Source organism: Eurosta solidaginis, chromosome 3 (assembly GCF_040869045.1).
Source record: "Eurosta solidaginis isolate ZX-2024a chromosome 3, ASM4086904v1, whole genome shotgun sequence".
Classification (NCBI taxonomy): Eukaryota; Metazoa; Arthropoda; class Insecta; order Diptera; family Tephritidae; genus Eurosta; species Eurosta solidaginis.
In genome coordinates, this window is record NC_090321.1 from 240,637,825 (window position 1) to 240,660,760 (window position 22,936).

The 22,936-nt window shown below is 36.6% G+C and overlaps 1 protein-coding gene across 1 annotated transcript; it reads left to right on the forward strand.

The window, feature by feature from the left end:
• The first annotated feature begins 3,302 nt into the window (after positions 1-3,302).
• Cpr47Ef (Cuticular protein 47Ef) lies at positions 3,303-22,521 on the forward strand. The gene is made up of 4 exons (XM_067775699.1): positions 3,303-3,475; positions 19,512-20,244; positions 20,355-20,423; positions 20,487-22,521. Exons 1-4 carry the CDS (start codon positions 3,467-3,469, stop codon positions 21,932-21,934), a joined length of 2,259 nt encoding a protein of 752 aa, XP_067631800.1. The 5' UTR covers positions 3,303-3,466; the 3' UTR covers positions 21,935-22,521.
• Positions 22,522-22,936: the final 415 nt, after the last annotated feature.

Genomic DNA, 22,936 nt, shown 5'->3' on the forward strand with positions numbered 1-22,936 from the left:
CCACTTCTGCACATGCGATTATCAATATAATATGCGATAAGCGAACGGCATAGATGACATGTGTAGAATGCATATGAGCAAAATTAGATAGAACATCAAGGCATGGAAGGGCTATCAGCTTCTTAAGGATGAGTTATGGACGCATTATAGATTTCGTAAAGACGAGTTATCGGTATGTTAGAGATGTGTTATAAAGGATACAAAAACCGATTAGTTATCGAAGTTTTATGTTAATTTGCTCTCGACAACAAAGTTATTAAAGAGTTGCCTATTTTTTTTTTAATTTTACTTTCGAAAAGATATCGATTACTAGTCAAAATTGATGTATTATTGATGTTTTTTGGAAAAGTTACCGATTTTTTATTAGAGTATTATCACTTTTTATCGGCGTATTAACGAAAAGCTATCGATTTGTTATCAATCTGATATCCATTTGTTATTAAAACCTTGTAGATGCGCCATCGAAAAATTATCGAATTACTAACGAAAATTATCAAATTATTGATTTGCTATCGGAGTGATAAATTTATTATGGGCGTTTTATCGATTTTTTATCGTACATTTTTTGTTATCAAAAAGTTATTGATTTGTTATCGAAAGGTTATCTCTGTATTTCTTATCGAAGTAAATAAGTTAACGTCATGTTATAAAATTTTAATTGACGACTCATGGGTTGAAGGTCGATAACACATCTGTAATACGTTGAAAAGAAGACATTTAGAAACTAATAATAAGGCGATGACGCACAGTAGCATATTTGTTTGGTTTAGACGGGAAAAAGTAAACATTTTCAAGTCATTTTTTTTTTAATTTAAATGCAGTTTGTTTTAAAATGTCCACAGCATATAACGGTAACTATCATTTCTTATAATTATTGTTCTTCATTGAATAATCTGCTGTCAAACTGTGAGTTGTTGATGACGCGCTATGTAGTACAATTTACAGAAGTGAAATAACGCGTGGTTTAAAATTAAATAAAACTTTGTGGTGAGACAAAAGCTAAAATATTTTTTGGTTATTGAAATCTAAACATAATTATATTATTTTGCAAGTGTTCAATAGTTTCTTTGTTGAGTATTTTTTTTACGAAATTATGAGTTTTTTAATGTGTTTATTTTTGTGCTTAAAATATATAAAACCGTGAAAAGAAAACCTACAAAGAGTTTCAATAATTTTTGAATTTCTACAATAATTCAATATTATTGCATATAACTCAAATGATTCTTCATCCCCGTAGTTCCCCCTTTTGATATAATGACGATCACAAAAAAGGAGTTGTATGAGGTATGGGTTGCAGAACGTGGTCAAAAGCAAAAGGATAAAGCCGTTTTAGACCACGAGTGTACTGTTTTAGGGAGGGAGTAAATAGAGACGAGGGATTGTATAATGAATGCTGCAGTAAAGTTCGATTTTTTGTTATCAAACTTCGTATGAGATGGCTTCAAGTGAATTACACCAAAGTTAATTTACTTGGAAAGTTTGCTTCATGGCTTGAAGAAGATGAGAAATTTAAATATAGGTATGGTCAATTGTGACCAAAGGAACAAGATAAGGCTGTAATAAAGTTTTTGTTTGGGGTAAATTCAAAATTTTTGGAGGGGGTTCATCCCCCCAAACCCCCACTCCGATTCGCCTATCCTCGCTGAAGGGTGGGTAAGGCATACAAACATATACACTTGGTTTGAATGAAATATATTAATTTTTCAGTGAGTTATTAATTTTTCGCGTATAAATCATCCAAAAATACCACTGTGTGACGCGGCGATAACATGTTCCATCGATCTTACGTTGAAATTTTATAAGTATCTGTTTCATAACAAACAATGATAGTTTTTTATGAAGCCATATCACGCCTTTAACAAATTTGTAAAACTCCGGTGACAAAACGACAACTTTTTGATTACAAATCAATAACAAACAGTATCTTCTCGACAACAGATCGGTATATTTTCGATAACACGCTCATAAAAAATTGGTAAAACTCAGATAAAAATGGATAATTTTTAGATAGAAAATCGATAACTTTTTCAAGCATCGATATCCTTTCGATAAATAATCGATAACTTTATGATAACAATCGATAACTTTCTGGCAACAAATCGAGTTACAACTCGAGTAACCAATCGATAACCTACCAATTCCAAGTTGGTAACGATCTGAAGACAAATCGATAGCTTGATAACATATCGGGGACATTTTGATAAATAATCGATAAATTTTCGATATTCCCCCGCTTACATTACGGTATGGGGAACCGCGTGTTTATACATTAAAAATAGAATGTTTAAAAATAACACTATTGTGTCTATATATGTACATACATATATATATGTATACTAACTAAATCCCTTACTCTCTTAAAACCCCCTCTACTGCTTTTCGCTGCAAAATTTAAGCAACAAATAGATCAAAATCAATCAGTGATGTTTAAGCCGAGAGTATTAGCTAACCCGGCATCAACAGATTTATGTACACACGTACTTAAGTTCTCATAAATTCAACCGGCTCACACGCCAAATACGAATATGTTTGTTTTGTGTTTATTTAGAAATGTTTGCTATTAGCTAGCAATACGCTGGAAAAGTCTTGTTTTTGGCAACTTTTTTAGAAATTTTTGTTTTACCTATTTTGCTCTTGGCATACCGCATTTTAAGGCAAATGTTGCTCATCACAACCCTTCGTGTTTAAGTTGATGCGGCAAGCTTTATGGATGCTGGCGCTACTGCAAATGCACACTCACACGCACATAATTATTTATTAGCTACTCAATAGCTTCTGATGTTCACATTGTTTTTATTGCTGTCGCTTCTAGCACTAGCGTGCTAACGTTATTTTGGGCTAATGCCAGTAGAGTACCTAGTAAATATTTGCAATTGCGCTCAGTTTAGATGAACTTTATGTTGGCAACATTGTTCATTCTGTTGTTACGCCGGTGCAATGTGATTCTTCATCTCACATTTGTGTGCGTGTGCCAGAGTAGGTGTGTGTGTTTTCGTTATTGTATTTTGTGTTTGCGAGTGCATTTGCAAATTTTCAATTTGGCGCCAAACATTCAATACAAGATGAACATAAAGTATAAAAGCCAGAGAACTTTTGTTACAAACAGCATATCATTGCGAACAATAGATCGGAGTCAAAGTGTGCGGCTCCAAGCGATATTTTTTTATTAAAACAAGAAAATCTGGATACAAAAGCGGCAGGAGTAGAAAGAAGCGTGCAAAAGGATCACGCGAAAATAAATAAAACAACATTGTGAAACGTATTTCAATCTTTTAGAAGAAACAAAGTGTGCGAAGTTGTGCCATTATAGTGGACCACAAAAATTTGGTGTGTTGAATTTTTCATATATTTGGCAAAAACAAGGACTTTTTTAATTATCGCTTCTTTTTTCTGTTTCATCTTTGTGTTGTGGATTTGTGCTGCATAGGATTTGTGAATTGCTGAAATCCGCTAAAAAGTGCTGAAAATGAGAGTGGTGAGTAAGAGTTGTTTGAGTTTTTAATATTCGTTAATTGTTGGCAAAGAATTTAAATCGGTTCGGAAAAAAAATGGAAATCTTCGAACACAATTTGGATTGCATTTTAAATTGTGCAAGAAATGCCAAAGTAATACTGTCAGAGTGCCATCCACAACGATACAAATAAAGAAGCTGCCTAAAGTGCTTCTATATAATTAAATTTTTTGGTCTAAACCTGGAAAAAATAGGATTTGTTGTTTTTGATAATTCTTCGAGGAAGTTCAAATTCACAGCAGTGAACACAATAATTGCAGTGCTGATTTTTATCTAAATTCGCCACCTAGATTCTCTTTTTATTTTGCGAAAATTAAAAAAAAAAACTTCCATGAATTTTGTAACCGAAACCAATCTCAAAAACGATTTCGAAAAAATTCGATAATTCGAGAAAACTTCACTGAAATTTCAGATTTCAACTTAGATTTTTCTGAATTTATTAGAGTATGCCTTTTGTAGCTCAATCAATTCTAGTCTTACAAAGAACCATTTATAGGTCTCTCAAAATTCGTATTGATTTTCGAAATTTTTTTTCTTTCGATAGGTGTTTTATATTTTAGAAGAAAATTTGAAACATCCTTCGAAAAAAATGCGGAGCGATTGGGCTACATAACTACATACTCAAGTAAAATTTGGAAAAACTTGGAAATTTTTGTAAAGTTCTAACGAATCTTCGACCTTTTCGAAAACCTTCTTGAGATTAATTTGCGTAGTTTCAGTTGAAAAATTAACACATTATTGAACGTGTTCTCTGCGGTATATTAAGGCTTAAGTTTCGGACAAGAAAATATCGAAAGCATAGGGTAGCACATGGACCAGGACCGTTCTCACTCAGATGAAAATAAAAGGTTCGAAAACTTTTACATCTCACCAGGCTGGTGGTCGCAAGCTCAAAAAAAGGCATAGATAAAACAGGATTTTGTTGTAATTCGTTTCTCAAAATTGGTTACAAGATATAATTTGTTAGATTTTTCCGAATATTTGCTCGGGGAAATTCATATATATCTCGGGATACGACCCTCATGTACCAAAAGCTACTAGAACTTGAAAACATAAGATGCGATGTTAGTTCAGAAAGTTCGGATCTAATTCGCCATACAGGCTATAGATATTAGGCACAAGATTATATTTTTCCTTAGTATTTTGACTATTTCTCGACAAACTAAAAATACTTTGAAAAACACGAAAGTTCACTTGTGTCATTCACCAGGATATCAGATTATTTGTTATCGGACGCTAATAATATTTCATCCAACTTAGCTCCATGTCTGCTACTTTTGACACGTTATGGCATCGGTATCAATAGTCCGAAACTGAATATTCAAAATATTATTTCTCTTCAAGCGTAAATTTCTCATTACACTTATCCTTATGTACATTTCGAAAGAAGATGGCATGGCTTTTTAACATTCGGAAGAAACCTCACCTGGAAGTTTAATTGTTCTCTCCATGACACTACAGGCACGTTTTGTACAAGAGATTTAATTAAGAGCTGCATGAACTTTCGCGATTGTAGACATAGTTCATTGTGTAAAAGCGCACAGGCTTCTCTTGCCAGGTTATATTATGTTGGAACCTATAATTTGCAGCAGAGAAAGTAAGAGTCCCGCCAATAGTTGGCAGGTAAAGATTGAACTTGCTTGATCTCCCTTGGCACTCCCCATTGGCGTTGGATAACACGAAGTGTACATAGCATACACTATCCTTCTCTTGCAGATGGAGAAAGAACACTATCAAAAGAGCCACGAGTCACCCTAGCATAACTTTGTTCTGGATACTGTAACAGGTTATACTCTTTCTTGTCTATAATCAATCCCGATATACGTAATGTATGCCCAACATGCGATGGTTCCCTATATGACACCAACCATCTTTTCAATTGCATCTAATACCAACTTCCCTATGGTATGTATACCTCTCTTGAAACTGTTAGTTTCCTTGGACTGCCGTTAGAGGAGTTTTGAAGACAGTTAACATAACAACAATAACAACAAGCAGCAATAACTGGCTGATCACTGCGTACACTTTCTTTTAAAAATATTTAATACTTCTCAAAGCTTCAAAACTAGAATTTGCTAAATCCTTATTTTACATATTTTCCCCAACTAAAGGTTATGCTATTTTAGACTGTAATGTAGTCAGTATGAATAAATAATGAGGAAGCTCACTTTCTTGCTTAATTGGCGCTTAATCGTTTAAAACGTTATGGCCGTCCAACAACAAGGCGCGCAAGTCGCTCCTTCGCTCTTGGCACTGGCGCCAGTTGGTCACACCAAGGGATTTTAAATCGTTTTTCACCTGGTACTTTCAGGGAAGTGGGGGCCATCCTCCTCCTCTGCTTCCATACGCGGGTTCGGCAATAAACAAGCATACTTCGATAAATTCACTCAATAAGATCTTGCAGAGTATAATTTTTTACTATGGGAACATACGCCAGAGTTTTGACCCTAGCTAAATATTGCACAACCTGTTTGTTGGAAAACGCAAAAAATATTTCTTTGTTTGGGCCAATTATCCATTTCATTACCATCCCTAATATGCTAATCAATGATTTAGGTTAAGCAGTATTTTTTGAACCAGCAAATTATTTATCTAATAATTTTAGCTTTGGCTGTGTCGACATACAAACGTACATAAAGTACGAAGAACCATTGCAAATTTAGTTATTGGCTTGATACCAACTTTAAAAAGTCAATGGGAGATGTTGCTTCATAGTTAATCGTGAATACTACAAAAAGCAAATTATCACCATGACAAATTTCCTATAATATGAACAGCATTTAAAAAGATGCTTCAACATTATAAGCTGCTGCTTAATGAACTTCTAGCTAAAGAAAAAAGTTAATGAATTAGTTAATATGAATCTCTTTACTAACCATATGGCCTAAGATATCTTGTTACTGCTTATGATTATTTTTGACAATCGCTTGCACTGCGTGGCATTGTCCACGTGGATCATGCATACATCAAGGGTCATTATTTGACTGCAAGTAGTCTCCATATTGCACTTGTAGCTATGTATGTTTTACATATCTTGATTTCTATCTTAAAACCAGCTATCCGTCCAACATGCCGTCACGCAATCAATTTGATATTTCCGTCTAGCCAATTAGATGAATCCCATCAAAAACACCAAAGTTACGAAGTTACAAGTTGATGAAGAAATGTTGCAGGAACATGTACCTAAGAGCCTAAAGCCGCACAAAGGCAGCATACAGAAGCCTCATCCCTTAGTATAAAAGAAAAAAACTTCTGAAAAACTCGCATAAATTACGATCAACCGATTTTTCCCCAGACAAACGTGACGAGTGATGGGTCGTCGGACTGAATAGTATATCGTAATACGATTACTATGTGCTTAGTCAACTTTGATTTGCATAAATTAAAATTCTCGTGCGATTAGCAATACAATTGATGTTGGCGGATTTGTTGGTTAGCTGATATAGCGATTTAACAGTAGATTTTTTTTTGTGTAAGACTTGATTGTTCTTTTTTTTTTTTTGGAGTTGTTGATCTGAAGCAAATTTTACTTGTTGTCTTATGTTTTTTGCAAAAGAGTCCGCAAATGATTGGACGCGAGTGGGATTTTCCAACTGAATATGGTTGTAATTTCGTATTTATGAAATGTGTGATGAAAGAGCAGAGAATCAGTTAATTGACTTTTGCTGCTGAGTAGCTTTTTACTGTATAATTTTATTGATTTTTTAAGTAGATATTAATTAAATCGTAAACATTTTGTAGTTTCAAAATTTGTAATTTTTTATTTCAGTTCCTTTTGAGGATTTATTTTCACAGACAGGTCATCTGCTAAATTTAACGATTTGACCTAATCCCCAACTTTGCAGGCAAGTTATTTCGTACTGACGAAAAGTTGTTCTATGTAATAAAAATATATTCAAAAAACAAAAACGACAATCAAAATAAATAAGTATGCAAACAGTTACATACGCTTGTGGAAAAAATAATGGGATCACCGCGCCGTTAAAAGTATTTTTTCTTTGTTATCACACATTTTGCTAAAGTGTAATAAGACGGCATTTGTGGCAGCTCAAAGTGTAGAGTTTTGGCAGACCTACCACACTTTCTTTCATAAATTGACATCATGTGTTGCGATAGCAAAGAATAAAATGATTACCATTACTTTTGCGATAATGAACATAATATAACCGTTATGTTAAATCACTATGATACGGAAATTTGTGATTTTGGCACACGTGAACACACTGCCTATCACTTCTGTCGACATACTTACTGCAGCATGCATTATCACATGAACATATCATAAGTTTGATAGCACATGATGTGATAGCATATGATAGCAAATCATACTGCTGCCACATCTTACTAGTTGTGGGAATGGTAGTCTTTGGCACAGTTTATTGGAACTCTTGTTCATCATATAGTTGCTATTTTAACAGGTAGCACTTCAGCCTCACTTTGTAGGTGGTGTTAGAGTTTTAAAAGAGCATTTCTGGCAATTTTGAGAGCAAAGCTTTGGCAGGCCTGCAACTTTCTTTCATAAATTAAGATCGTGTGATGAGATAGCAAATAATATTTTGATAACCACTACAAATGCGCTAGTACCGAAACTAGTGATTTCAGCGCTTGGAATTATTTGCTTATCACACCTATTTCTATATTTACAGTGTGATGTAATATCACTTGAACTTATTAAAAGTTTGATATCACATGACGTGATGTCATATGATATGAAATCACACTGCATCAACATACATCATATTTAAATATAGACTAAATATTTCAAGTAGCCTGATACTCCGCTCATAGACTCAGATAAGAACTATCTTTCCTAAAAAGGATTATTCACCGTTTTAGGTTGACCGATGTTCTCTTAAACGCAACGCAAGGAAAGGCAAAACCAAAAATCTGTATTTACCTTGTTCGCTTCCGATCTGTCATAAGTAAGAAAAAACATGTGATCAATTTCTCCGCTAATACATATATCAAAATCGCATTTAATCACTTTAGATCCCTAAGGAAGAAGCAAACGGGGTTAGAGCTAGTTCAAAGTTTAATTATAAAATTATTCCCTTAACCACCTAGCAGCCTGCAGATCCAAGCACATGAAACCAAACTGAATACCTCGTGTTCCCACCATTCAAAGCGAGATAAACGAGATCCAAATATCTATCGGGATCATTATATTATGTTAGGTGTGATAGAGTGTAGCGAAAAAAGTCCGCAGAGCATGGCAAGGGAAAACTGCTTAAACCTCATAACAAAGGCTTCAGACTTGGAAAGCCTGCTTGCTATATGTTCTTGTTGGTACACAAATCCTGTAAGATGCTTATGATCACTGAGACGAAGTATATGATTCCTATGTTGATGCGAAAGCAAAGCTAAAAGACTCTCCACGTTTGTTTCTATATCCGAATAAGATATCTTTGCAAAGCTACTTCCATTAGGATTGTGAGAGCCGATTATAGATATAGGCTCCATAATAAAAAAATCGAAGTAGTTGCGGTTCACCGAAGAAATAATAGGCACTCTCACAATCAGTTGCTAAGTTAAGTCGTCTTCTTTGCTATATTTTAAATTAAAGGTCCTATTTACTTTCGAGCAAATCAGTCGAAGATTAACATAGGTTTTTGTTTTTAAACATCACATCATAATCACCACACGTTGCCTGATATTTAAGAATTCGACCGAAAAGTTCCCTAGAAAATGTCAACGGATAAATATATAAGTTACGGGTTATTCTATTGATACTCGACTTTTGCTAAGAGGGGAAAAGGGAGGCTATCACTAAGATGGAAGTTCAGAAGGCCGCCCTGGATGGTTGAATTTAACCTGAGCTAGCACTGACTAGGGATGTCTGCCCTTCTTTGCTAAGATACAACATAAACTTCCAGGTCTCTACAGCCAATTGACGATGGAGTAGACTTATCTTAAAATATCCAGAACTTATTTTATCCAACAATCTTGTCGAAATTCACGAACTTAATCGATCTTATTGATAATATAATGATTTAATACATCATGCTGGGTCTATTTACATTACCAAGGCTGTATGCAGTTTCCCAAGCTGTAGCTAGACTCTCATCTTTTTAGCTAGTTTCTCAATGCAAAAAAAAAAAAAAAAGGAGTCACGTTTCAGGTGTTGCTGCTGTTGCCCTTTCGTCTTAAAGTTGTTGTTATTGCTTGTGGTGTTACTGATGACTTTAGGAACAGCAATTGTTTGTTGCAGCTATTGGCATATGGTATCTATGCGAACAATTTTTTTTTTAATTTTCGTTTTACATTTAATTTTATTTTTTATTAGTTTTGAAATTTGATGCGCCCCTGGGTTGAGCTGCCCCTTTGGTCTATACCTTAAAATTGTGGTGTTATTTGCAGTAACATGAAAATATGTACCTACATATGTTCCATTTATTGTTGCTGTCAAATGTCAACTATTTGAATCACATTATATTTTATTATTATCATTATTTTTATTTCTATATTATTTATATATATTGCTCTCAACTGGGCATATTGATGGGATTAACCTATTTTCTATGCCAGCTACATACATACATATGTATATCGGCTATATACTGGTATGAGTTGACAGGCTTGCACGGCATATGGTTTGTCATGTATTGTAAAAATAACAATATGCATATAAAATAACTATTCATTTGCAAGGAGGTGCAGTGTGAGATCTAATTTAATTAGGACAGCGAACTTGCAGAATATGTAATTTGAGCTGACACTTAATGTTGGTACTAAAAAATATCTTATGAAAGCGTATAAAAAATGAAAGTTTAAAATATCTGATAATGTTCGGTATATAATTAATACCTTTTATGTTTCAATTGACTTGCTTAATTAATAAGACAAGTGCGTAAGTAATTGCTAATTAGTTTTAGGCTATTTTATTGAAACCAGCATACTAGATTTGCCTATAAAATTGGATTAACTTAATAGCCTTGCCGAATATGTTTTGATTAAAGGCGTTTATTTGATTTTTCACGGGTAAATGTGAATGCATAAAAGTGACGAAATTTCATGTTTAGTTCATCACCAATCTCTGATGTCTTTAAATTGTTTTCCCTATTCGTCCGAAAAATTCAATACACAAATTTTGAATTTTATTAATTTCGACTCTTTTGCTGTTGTTAATTACTCACTGGGAGACAAATGCACGACTGAAAATAAGAACTGATGATTTGTATGACTGTCTCTAGGTAACATACATGCGAGTGTTTCCTGCGTTACAGACGAACACTCGATGCGTAACTGAAACCTTTTTTAAAAGGCTTATATTAGCTTAACTTGTATGTGTGCTTCTTTGTAACTCTCTAGGCTACGCGCGCAAGGGAGAGTTAGACACATCTAGCGGCAATTATTGAAGACTCGCGGCAGTGGTTAAATAACTCGCTACAAAACGAGTTGTGCTTAAGAGAGGAGACACGAACCTCTGTGCTACGGTGCTATCAACATCAAATATCTAAGTGGATTTTATTAAATATTTAAAACCGTATTTTTTAGTTTTTTAAACTATATTTATTATTTCAAACTACAATGTTTCCTTATGGTGAATCGGCGTATTGACATTGGGATACCGCGTACTCATAATATCTCCAATTCACAGTTTCATCTTTATCGTTTGAGTGAAAATGATTTTTATTCCATGATCGTAAAAAACGATACCGGCCCAGGCATGGGGTCAGAAAACTTAGTTTTGTTGTGTATGGCATTTGTAGCCGTCTATACAATGCAATTAAAATTATTTTCCATAAATGATAAATAGCTGTTTTATGGCCTCTTGGAGTTGTTGTTCGGACGTTCCGAAAATGCAACTTATGTTTCAATTACTACCTTTCTATTGGGATAGGTCGAAATATAGCAAAATCAATTTTTATTTTCGAGATTGTTTGATTTTCCAGAATTCTCTACTCTACTTTACTATTGTGACTCTAGGTCTGTTTTAGAAATCGGTTGAGTATGAAAAAATTAATTTTCTCTGTGTATTACTCATTTACGACAAAATAGAGCTCGTTTCTAGCCTATCCACATGAACTTGATAACCTTGATTCCAAATTATCGATCCATATTCTAATATCGATCTCACCAATGATGTAAAAAGGGTTTTTGTAACGTAAGGATCATACATTCTACATATTTAAGCTTTAAAATGACATATAGATATGACGAATAGACTTTCCCTCCTCCTCATTCTGACAGCTTCTATAACGGGCGCTTGTTGATTCACGCCAAAGCATTGGTGCAATAGCTCAATGATCTATTAATACGCATGTAAGCATTCTTATTGCAGATTTGTTAAGGTTTAGGAGTAAGCTTTTTCTACCAAAACATCACCACGAGGACCTTAAGACATCAGAATCGTCTCGAATAATCCATACTAAGTTCGTTTCCATAATAGTGTATTCGTAGACTTCACTCATGAGGTGATCCATAATCACACGAAGCTGCTCGCTTGGTTTACATCCATTTCGGAATATTTCCTGGCTATATAAACGGGAACTTAATTTTGTTCGATTATGTCGTATCCTGGACCTCAGTAATAGGAAGATCTTGAAATGCCACATGGAAGTCATTGAGGCTCGAGACCTACGTTCGAAATCGGATTTATTAAGTAACATATCGTGTCACAACTCAAACAAGACAATTTTTCAGGAGAACTATTCAAAGTCTGATAGTAGCGTTCTTTGCCTGCCACACCGAAAGTCCTGGGTTCAAGACCTGGGAAACGCAATATCAAAATCTTTAGAACACGGGTCTGCATTCCAAAGCGCAATTGCGCTTTAATTACTTATGCGAAAAGGCAGTCCATTTAAATTGTTTAAGGACCCATGTTTTAAAAAAGTTTTTTCAATAAAAATAAAATTCCACTTCATCTGCTGTTAGATGCCGTTTTGAGTCACAGAACGTTGTTTTTTTTTTTTTTTTTATTAAAAAAAGTTGGTCATTTTATAGTTTCCGTTAAAATATTTTGCCTTTTTATTTTAGCTATAAATATACTTCTATAACATTTTCAGCAGCAGTGTTAATGCTAATGGTTCTTTGTCCTATATTGATCCAGTACATTCCGTAAATCGGCACCATTTAGTGCTAGGCGAGCCTTATACCAAAACCGTATATTTGAGTTTATTTTGCCACACTTGCTATTCTGTAACTCTCCAGTTTATTTCTTGGCTGATTTGCTATAACTAAATAAATAAATGCAAGGCACGATAACCTCCGAAGAGATTTTAGGCCGAACTTATATTGATGAATTTTCATTCTGAAGCTTTTCATGGCAGAAATATGTACATTCGAAGTGTTTCTCAAATCACTGCCGATGGGTGAACCCACTTAGAAAAACTTTTTTTAATTGAAAATTTGTTTATATTTGTTTTCCTAATTTTCGATGTTGCTTTAACTGGGAGTTGAACCCACGATCTTCAAGTATGGTAGGCGGAGCACGCTACCACCACACCACAGCGGCCGCCAAAGCTTTTAATATATCGGTATACTTGTGATAAAACTTTCTGTAAATTTTTTTTATATTTGCTTTTTTCTATTTCCTACAAACAAAGAAACTTCAACTTGACACTCCAAAACCACATAAATGCCACATAACATTTACTACTTAAGATAAGTTAAGTGGCGTTTAAATCAAATTATCTGTAAGATTTATATACGCGCTTATCTACTGAAAGCTCATACCAAAGACGTACTCAGATATTTTTTTCGCTGAACGCTAACTTGACGTGTAAAATAGATGTTTAAGTAATTTTTTAAAACATGCAAGTCATGCAAAGTAAAAAAAAGCTCACACGAAAAATTTTCTGCTAATGCAGACATGTCGGCAGCTACTTTATTTGTGAGTAGTACTCAATGAGTACTTGATTTTTGATGAGTGTGGCGCAGTTGCGAAAAAAACAAGCCAACCAAATTAAATGACAAAAGAAACAAATATTTGTTGTTAAGATATACCAACATATGATTGGTGCTAAGGCGATGAGCAATAAATGTCAAAGAGCGTATTTTTAAAAGGTGCTTGCATGTAAAACTAATATCGTTGCAAAAGAAATAGCAAAATAATAAAAAAAATTATGAACTAACAAAAAAATACAAATCACAAAAATTACAAAAAAACACTTCAGCACCAAAAGCTATAGGAAATTACTTATTAACAAGCATCACATACAAAAATACATAAATCTTCAGCTAAAGATCTTGGCATAAAATTTTAAGTTTATGGAGCAACGAGTCATCAGCAAAGTAAATCAAAAAACGTGAGATGCATTCAAAGAAAAAAAACGAAGAAAAATACAAATAAAAATTCTTCAGCAAGCTTAGTTGCCTATTTTTTACTCCACCAAATCGCTAGATAAAGCTGTAGTCTCCGCGCCTCTTTGTTACAAACTAGTTTCTCATAATGCCGGCGGATCTACGTGTCTCACTCGAGCATTATCATTCATATAATTTGGTGTGAGCTCTTCAATATGGAACTACACTGGTGGTTAAAGTATTAGAGTCATTTTCCATAGTTTAAGTTAACTAATTTTTATTTGATAGACTTTATTTCTATAAATGTATCAAAATCACTGTCGTTCAGATGTTATTGACCCCTATGTATATGGGCGAATTTAAATCAAAATATTTAAATCTTAAACTTTATAAAGAATTTGTGAAAAATCTTCACATAGGATGAAGGTGTCATAGTGTTACCAAAATAGGGGATATTAGATAGAAATTTAAAAAGGCGTGAGTAGGAAGTGCTTGTGAATTTCGATGTGGATAGCCGATATAGCCGATGCCGATGAGTTATTGCTTTATCGGCTTATTATCTAAAGCGAATTATTATCGTGGCGTTATCGGTTTACTATCGGCTTGCTATCGTTGAGTCATCGGCGTCTAGAGGTTACAGACGGGTAATAGATATGTCTTCGATTTTATAGTGAAATTTTATCTTTTTTGGAAAGTTAATATCCTTACACTCAGATTTATACAAATTTAATAAGTTTATAAAGTTCTTACAATTAGAAATTTGTGTGAGAACCTTTTCTATTTTTTATAAGTTACAAATTACAAATTGTAAGGTGTATTGAAGTTTTATCGGCATTTGTTAAAAAAAAATTGATGTTCCGTCGATATATCCGATAACAAATTGCTAGCACTCGGCTAAAAAGTCGATAAGTTTTCAATATTCAATCGATAACTTTTCGATTACAAACCGATAGCGAATTAAAACACTCCGATAGCGATATTTTCAATAATAAATCTTTTCGATAGCTTTTTGATAACAAATCGATAACTTATCATTATCTTTTTAGTAACATATCGGTAAATGTTCGATAGATAATCACTAAATTTTGCATACAAATCTATAAATTTTCGATAATATATCGTTAAATTTTTAGTTAAAATGGTTAAATTTTGGCATTAAATCGTTACCTTTTCGATAACAAACCGATAACTCGTGGATAAAAATTGATAAAATGTTAATAGCTTTTGTAGTAGATAGGAAAAAATGATAACTTGTCGATTAGAAGTCAGTATCTCATTGATAAACTTTGTTATCGATAAAATATATATATTCTTAAAGTCGTTGTTAACAAACCTAAAACAAACCAATAACTCATCGATAGCAAACCGTTAAAACTTCGATAATAACTTCGTAACACGCAGTCCGGTTTTGGTTCCGCATTCGGTTTCGCTCTCGATTTTGCCGCAATTATCTTTCTTTCCTTCTCTGCTCCTTGCCTTTTATTTCCCCCCCGTTTCTTTCCTTGCATTTCCTTTTCCTTTCTTGCCTTACCTTTTCGCAAAAAAAAGCTATCCGCTGCAAAAAAATGCGATTAGTCTTGTATGAATCCGGGATGAGTTGCAATGTAGTATGCAACTTTAGCCTGTTTTGATCCCTTTGTTGGAGTGGTCCCTTTTGCTTGAGCATGTCCTGTGGAGAGATCAATTTTACTTGTTTATGCCTGAACGGGTGGTGTCGAACAAATTCTCATTATGACCCCACAGGAACTGTCGTCGCACAGCTCATTTTTAGTTTCGCCTTTAAACTTCACGGGTACTGTTCGACAGATCCTATTTGTACCCCTACGGGCACTGTCGGACAGGTCCTCTTTCTTCCCCCACGGTTACTGTCGTACAAGTCCTATTTTTACCCGTACTGGAATACTTGCTGATACAGACATTTCAAACTGACTAATCCTAACTGTCTGCAAAAGGTCTAGAGAGTATCGGTTGATATTAATTTCACCACCGCTGTATGTGCATCTTCATTCACACATATAATTAATTCCATTGTTATGATCATTCGCAATAATATTTACATTGGTTACACGTTTTTGCGCTGACTATTGACTTTGGCGGTGCTGCCTTTACGTAGCTTCAAACTGTGTAGTTGTTGTTTTGAATGTTGCTAATACAGTGGCATGAATGCGTTTGTTACTGACCTACCTCCCATTTTAAGTTAGAAATTGACAATTTTATATATCGGTTGATCGTGCTGCCACAAGTTAAATGCAGTTTTGATATATGTATGTGTGTGCATACATAGCAGATCACAAAATCATTGGATGAATGCTTGTTCTCCTTAAAATGGGAGTGTTATATGTAACTTAAGTTTCCAAACTGAAGTTGCCTCAAATAGTGCTTAGATTACAAAGTTTCTGCTATTTTTTTGTTTTGTCTTTAGTAATTTTAGTATCCACAGCATTACTTATTCAGTTTTTTTTTGTTTGTAAACCTCTTTTATCGTTTCCAGTAGCGACTTGATTCACGCTCGTTTTTTGTCTGACCTACTCCCATACAAAGCAAACATTTACAAGTGCATGCAAACACATACAATACGAGTGTATAGATAAGTACGTATTTTCAAATGTAAATTTGATTTTAAAATTCCATGCTCGACTTAGTTTTTATAGTCATTTTATGCCGATTCCCTTCACTTTACAGCACTAGAAAATCATCGACGGGTTGATGACGACGTTGATTAGCCTACCATCGTTCGGTGGTAAAGATGATATCGATGACTAAATTTTTTTTTTTAATTCAAAGTTTTATATTAGACTTTGTAAAATGTGAAAATTTGCAAACTATGTACAAGCTTGCCTCTAGTGAGGGTAAAGTGTGAAGATGCTAATTATTTATTGAAACTAGAATTTAATTTGGTTTCATTACACCGAAGAAGAGGATTTTTTTTTGTAGTTGTTGGTTTATAAAGTGTTGGTATTTTTGAAAAAAAGAAATTTTTTTTTTTTTTTGCTAGAAGAAATTTAATATTCTTATCATTTTGCAAGTATACGTAAGCATGTGTTTGTTTGGCGTTCGGTTTAGTGGCGCGTAGTCACGCGTATCTAATATACCGGAACTGTAGAGTTCTGAGAACCCACATAGTTGCTAGTTGATGTCATATACATTTTTCAAAACTTACCATTAATTTATTTTTATTTTAAAAAACATCCTGTCTAACAAATTTTCGATTTGCTGGTAGGTGTAGCTGACTTTGAAATATTTTCCTGTAATTAACTCTGTTTCTAGGAAATAAATGTGAGTGCTTGCCCTTGACTCGAAAATGTACGATCTGGACCAGAAATACAACCCTATGTTGTCCCCTTAGTATTTGCGGAAGGGACTTTATTTTATTTAGTAATGATTCTGAATCAACCCTACTTCCGTGCTACTGCCTTACATATTTTCTGATAGCTCTTATCCATGTACCCTGCATGTCTCTAATACCCGTATTTACAAGGTGACAATTATTTGCATATCATCAAAATCGCATGAGATTTTGAAATTTCATGTAGTCCTTTTTCAAGTCCCTGAAACTAAGTACATATAGCAAATTTCTTCCCCCTTTGCCCCGCCAGTTCAACCTAACCTGTTTGAACCGTTTCTGCCATAGAAAATTGTGTATGTCGAAAGCAATTTATATGTGATAAGGTGAGGCGACAACCCCTTTTGACAACTAGGGATAGCTATTCCGGAACCTTAGGATACCGGTCTTTTTCAAGCCCCAAAAATCTCGGGATTGTTTGACTTTAATCCCAGGATTGTTGAAAATAGCATTTTATCATCCATTCAAATAATATAAAATTGGTTCCACAAAAATCCCATTTTTAAGAGCAAAACAAGTATTACACTGAGTGACAAAAAAAGATAAAAAATCGGTGGGTTTGTATTGTACAGAACTTCAATCTAATGTCAGACTTTCCAAATTGGTTCAGGTTTTTCGTAATATGTGTGTCGAAAATTTCGACAAACGTCTTTTTCTGCTTTATCACAGGCCGGCAGAGATTAAAATAAGGTTTCGACGCGGTGTTCACGGATCCGAGTCAAAACTGTCGAGCACTTCATGTTTTTGAGATATTCGAACTTGAAAGAGAAAAATCACCTTTTAGTAAGATACATTTGAGATCATGCCACTTCTAGAAATTTTTTTAAGATCACTATTTCTCCTGAAAACCCCACTCCTACTCTTCAAAATCTAGCTTTTAGAAAATAATTCCTAGCATCGGACAAATCGTATTTTAAATTTACCGAGCTAGAAAAATTTTGCAATTTATTGCAATATTTATAAAAAACATTAAAGAAATCTATACAGGGTAAATTGCGAGACAACCCCGGAATCGCAAACATCCCGGGAAGTGAAAAAGACAGAAAATTTTTATCCCTAGTGGCAACCCAACTCAAAAATCATCCTACTGAAATACTGAGTAATGTGCCTTTCGTTTTATTTCCCATATTGGCATGTATAGTTGCAAAACCTAGGCAGAAACCCTCAAAATGTATTACGCTTAGTATGTACTATATTTCATGCGAATCGGTTAGGCCATTTCTTGGATTTTAGTCGGACATGATGTCTTTTTGCTACTGCAAACATGCTCACTCATAAAATTTCGAAATTATAACATAAGTAAGGTAAGATTACACGATATGGCAACTCTCTTTAGAAGCAAGTAATATTACAAGATATGGCAACTCTCTTTAGAAACACGTTTTTTTGTTGGTTTACACATTTTCTAACCCATGGAACTCCCCTAAAAACTGCCATGCAAATTTATTAAATGACATCCTCTCACAGCGTACCGTAATAATCCCGCTCAAGCTCTCTCCTTCAGCCTTGGCTAAAAATACCCCATGGGTTTCATATCGCATCTTGTATATGCGTCATTTACGCTGGTCTCAGTGCAGGACGCAAAACTCGGAACCAGGAAAAAGTGGTCAAGTGTGCTTAAACATATTTTACTGGACTCGATTTTCTGATAGATGTGAACCATAACAGTGAGAAAACAGGCCAACGGAAATTTTACTTTTGTAGATGCCTTTTGCCAACAGTAGAATGCCTAGGATAGATTAAATTAGGTAGTGTAGCAGCAGTACGGAAATGCATGAAGCTCACTTGGACTCATAACCAATTCTTTGGGAACAAGAATACTATCCTCTAATTGCTTTGAAAGTTGCTGTTATTATTGTATTCCGATCGAGACGATTTTCGATAAGTTGTTTGAGATTCGCCGACACCTTAGCCGAAGTACTTTAGCTTTGTTCTCGTTCATAGGAAACTATTATGTCAAAAAATCAATCTTGTGGATAAACTGGCCTCATTAAAAATTGCTGTGGGGAGCCCATGAGAGCAACACGTTTCAAAATAAAATTATTTATTTTCAGCAGTAAGTTAAAACTGTTTGGTTCTGTTTTAAAAGCAGAAAAGGTCTACAAGCTCCTATTTTTTTTTTTTTTTTAAGCCAGTGAATGGTTGGAAGTCCGGCCTCAAACTTTAAAATGTGTAGAAGAAAGTTAGATCGCGTATGTAAGATATGAGCTCGCTAATCAGGTATTTGGTTTATAGATGTATGGCAGAATTTTTCGTTGAGAATGGCTGCAACTCTTCATAGCATATCGAACTCCATTATCTTTTGTTATATAGCTAGCTTTCCGAACCGATTCACTGTGAAACTACAACTTTTATCAGCTCCATAAAAAAAAACAGCTTGTAATATGGCATTTCTCTTTTTTACTGTCATTCCAGCTACTTTTCACAACGCTTTTAGCTGTGGCACATAGTGCGCGGCTCGACAACAAATACCTCCCACCACCAGCGAGTGCAGCTAGTGCCGGTGGTGGACCAGGTTTGCAAGGACCTGGTGGTGCAGGCGGTAGCGCCGGTGGCAATTTCGGGCTTGGTGGTTTCCCTGGCGCTGGTGGTGCTGGTCGTCCAATAGGCGGGGGCGGCGGTGGTGGTGGTGGCTCACCTGGATATGGTGGTGGCAGCGCTCCTGGTGGAGGTGGCTACTCTGGCGCTGGTGGTCCTAGTCGTCCAATAGGTGGTGGTGGCTCAGTTGGATTTGGAGCTAGTGGTACAGCAGGTGGTGGCAGTTTTGGTGGCGGCGCAGGACCTGCACAACCTTCTGGCCCACCAATACCCATTTTGTCGTATGTGAATGAAAATGATGGCGATGGCAATTATCGCTTCAGTTATGAAACAGGCAACGGCATTAAGGCAGAAGAAGAGGGTACAATTAAGAATAAGGGTTCACAAAATGAAATCGCAACCGTAATGGGTTCATATTCGTACACAAACCCTGAAGGCGAACTTATTGAAATTACATATGTGGCTGACGAAAATGGTTTCCAACCGTCTGGCGACTCCTTGCCTACGCCACCTCCCATACCGGAAGAAATTGCAAAAGCGTTAGCAGAACAAGGTATTTCTGCTGCACCTGGTGGTGGTTATACCGGAGGACCTGGTACAGGAGCTGGTGGTGAGTTAATTGTCAGAAATTCTTATTTCAAATTATTTGTTTTTTATATGACGATATACGAATATTTATAATATTGAGACTTAATAATTTACCTATGGTGTTCTTTACAGTGTTTGGTGGTGCAGGTGGTGGTACGGGCGCTGGCGGTTATGGTGGCACTGGAGGTGGTGGATCTGCTGGTATGTTGCTCAAATTCATGGGGTTGTATTGAAAATTCACTTAAGAGCCGTTTTTTTTTCAAGGTGGTTATGGCGGTGGATCTGCAGCAGGTGGTGCAGGAGGTTATGGTGGTGGCGCCGGTGGTCGGGTAGTTGGTGGTGCACCAGGCTATGGTGGCGGTGCAGGAGGTGGTGGTGCTCCAGGTTTTGGCGGCGGTGCTGGTGGAGCTCCAGGTTATGGTGGTAGTCCAGGAACTGGTGGGGCCCCAGGATATGGAGGCGGTGCCGGTGCAGGTGGATCACCTGGTATTGGTGGTGGTTCGGGAGCTGGTGCTGCACCTGGATTTGGTGGGGGCGCTGGAGTTGGAGCTGGTGGTGCTGGAAGCTATGGCGGTGGAGCTGGCGGCCGTGGAGCAGGAGGCGTTGGTGGTGGTGCGGGTGGACGCGGTGCCAGTGGAGCTGGCGGTGGTGCTGGTGGATATAACTATGGACCAGGTGGTGCCGGTGATGCGGCAGGTGGAGGTGCGCCTGGTTTTGGAGGTGGTGCTGGTGGTCGCAGTCCAAGCCGCCCAGCTGGTGCCGGCGGTCCTGGCGGATACGGAGGTGGAGCTGGTGGCGCAGGAGGTCGCGGTCCAGGTGGTGTCGGTGGGCCTGGCGGTTATGGTGGTGGTGCAGCTAGTGGTGCAGGCGGTCGTGGTCCAGGTGGTCCTGGAGGAGCTGGCGCTCAAGGCGGTTATGGTGGTAGTGCTGGCGGTGCTGGAGCAGGTGGTGCTCCCGGTTTCGCCGGTGGTGCTGTCGGCTTCGGTGGTAGTGGCGGTGCAGGTGGTCGTGGTGCCGGTGGAGCTGGTGCTGGTGGTGGTGCTGGTGGTGGCTATAATTATGGACCAGGTGGAGCTGGTGGTGCGGCAGGTGGTGTTGCTGGTGCAGGTGGTGTTGCTGGTGCAGGTGGTGCTCCTGGTTTTGGTGGTGGAGCTGGACGACCTGGTGCAGGCGGAGCGCCTGGTTATGGCGGTGGTGCGGGAGCTGGCGGAGCGCCAGGTTTCGGTGGTAGTGCTGGTGGACGCGGTGCAGGAGCACCAGGTGCTGGAGGTTATGGAAGTGGCGCTGGTGCTAGTGGAGCTGCAGGCCGAGGCACAGGTGGAGCGGGAAGTCAAGGCGGCTATGGTGGTGGTGCAGGAGCAGGTGGCGCACCAGGATTCGGTGGAGGTGCTGGAGCAGGTGGCGCTCCAGGATATGGTGGAGGTGCAGGCGGTCGTGGTGCTGGAGGAGCGGGTGGACAAGTCGGAGCTGGTGGTCAAGGAGGCTACGGTGGTGGAGCTGGTGGTGCCGGTAGTGCGCCTGGCTTCGGAGGTGGTGCAGGAGGTCCTGGTGGACGTGGCAGCGCAGGCGGTGGAGCTGGTGGGCCTGGTAACCAATATGTGCCACCAAGTTCGGGCGCAGGTCCCGGTGGTAGACCTGGCGCAGGTGGTGCAGCTCCGAGTCGGCATGGGAGTGGAGAATTTAATCCAGAAACCGGTTATAATTACAAATAAACTGCTAATGATGCTTATGAATCTCGAGACGATCGCCCCCCACAATACACTAACTTTATTCCACAATAAGCTGCCCCAAATGAATTTTAATACTCATACGTGCGCACTTGCCAAATGATGTGGCTGTGATCTCGATCACATCAAAACCAATGTGCTTAAAATAGTGTTTATTTTCGAAAATTTTCAATAAAACTTATATAATAACTTTTATTTTCATTTCATCTATTAATCAAATACATACATACATCAGCTTTACATTTTAAATTATGATAAAAAATATATCTCTAATGTATTACCAGTTTTATAAATACCTTGTATAAGAATGGATGTGTATCTTTAAAATGGCTAGTGAAGTAAATAATGAAAGAACATAAAACCAATATCAATTTTAGATTTGTTTATGTAAATTGCTTTTTTAATTTTCTTTATGTAAATAACTTAGTATTTAATTGCTTGACGTTTTCTTAAGTAGATTTTCTTTTTCAAAACTGTTTTATTTTGCTTTCTAAATGTAATATACTTTGTACTAATTAGGGAAAACAACAAGAGTAAATGAACGAATAAAACCAAGTTCAAAAAAATTTAAATTAATGATTGTTTAAATTTTTTTAATTTGTCGGATTTCACAACTTTAAAATGGAGTAAGAGTTTTGCTGGGGCCCTAGCTTGTATATCCAAAGTAAATTTAATCGGAATACAGCAGTCAAAATGGCAATGATATTTCATTAAAATTTCTTCAACTAAGTTCTTATGATTCAATTACCAGAGGTTTGTTCTCCAATGATGACAGATTTTTGACACTGAAGGGCTGCTTTTACGAAGTAAGTAAAACGGGGAATACTTCAATCCCCTTCAGCTAAAATTTTAGTAGTGATAATAAATTTGTAAAATTTTGGGGGAAGTAACACGCCGAAATTTTATTCAAAAAAACACTCTCTCAAAATTTGTTTCAAAAACTCCATTTCTAAGCATAAATCTAATGCATTTTGACATAAGGGAGAG

Coding starts and splice junctions, on each gene's coding strand:
- Cpr47Ef (XM_067775699.1), top strand. Junction 20,245..20,354: donor ACCTGGTACAGGAGCTGGTG/GTGAGTTAATTG, acceptor TGTTCTTTACAG/TGTTTGGTGGTGCAGGTGGT. Junction 20,424..20,486: donor TGGAGGTGGTGGATCTGCTG/GTATGTTGCTCA, acceptor TTTTTTTTCAAG/GTGGTTATGGCGGTGGATCT.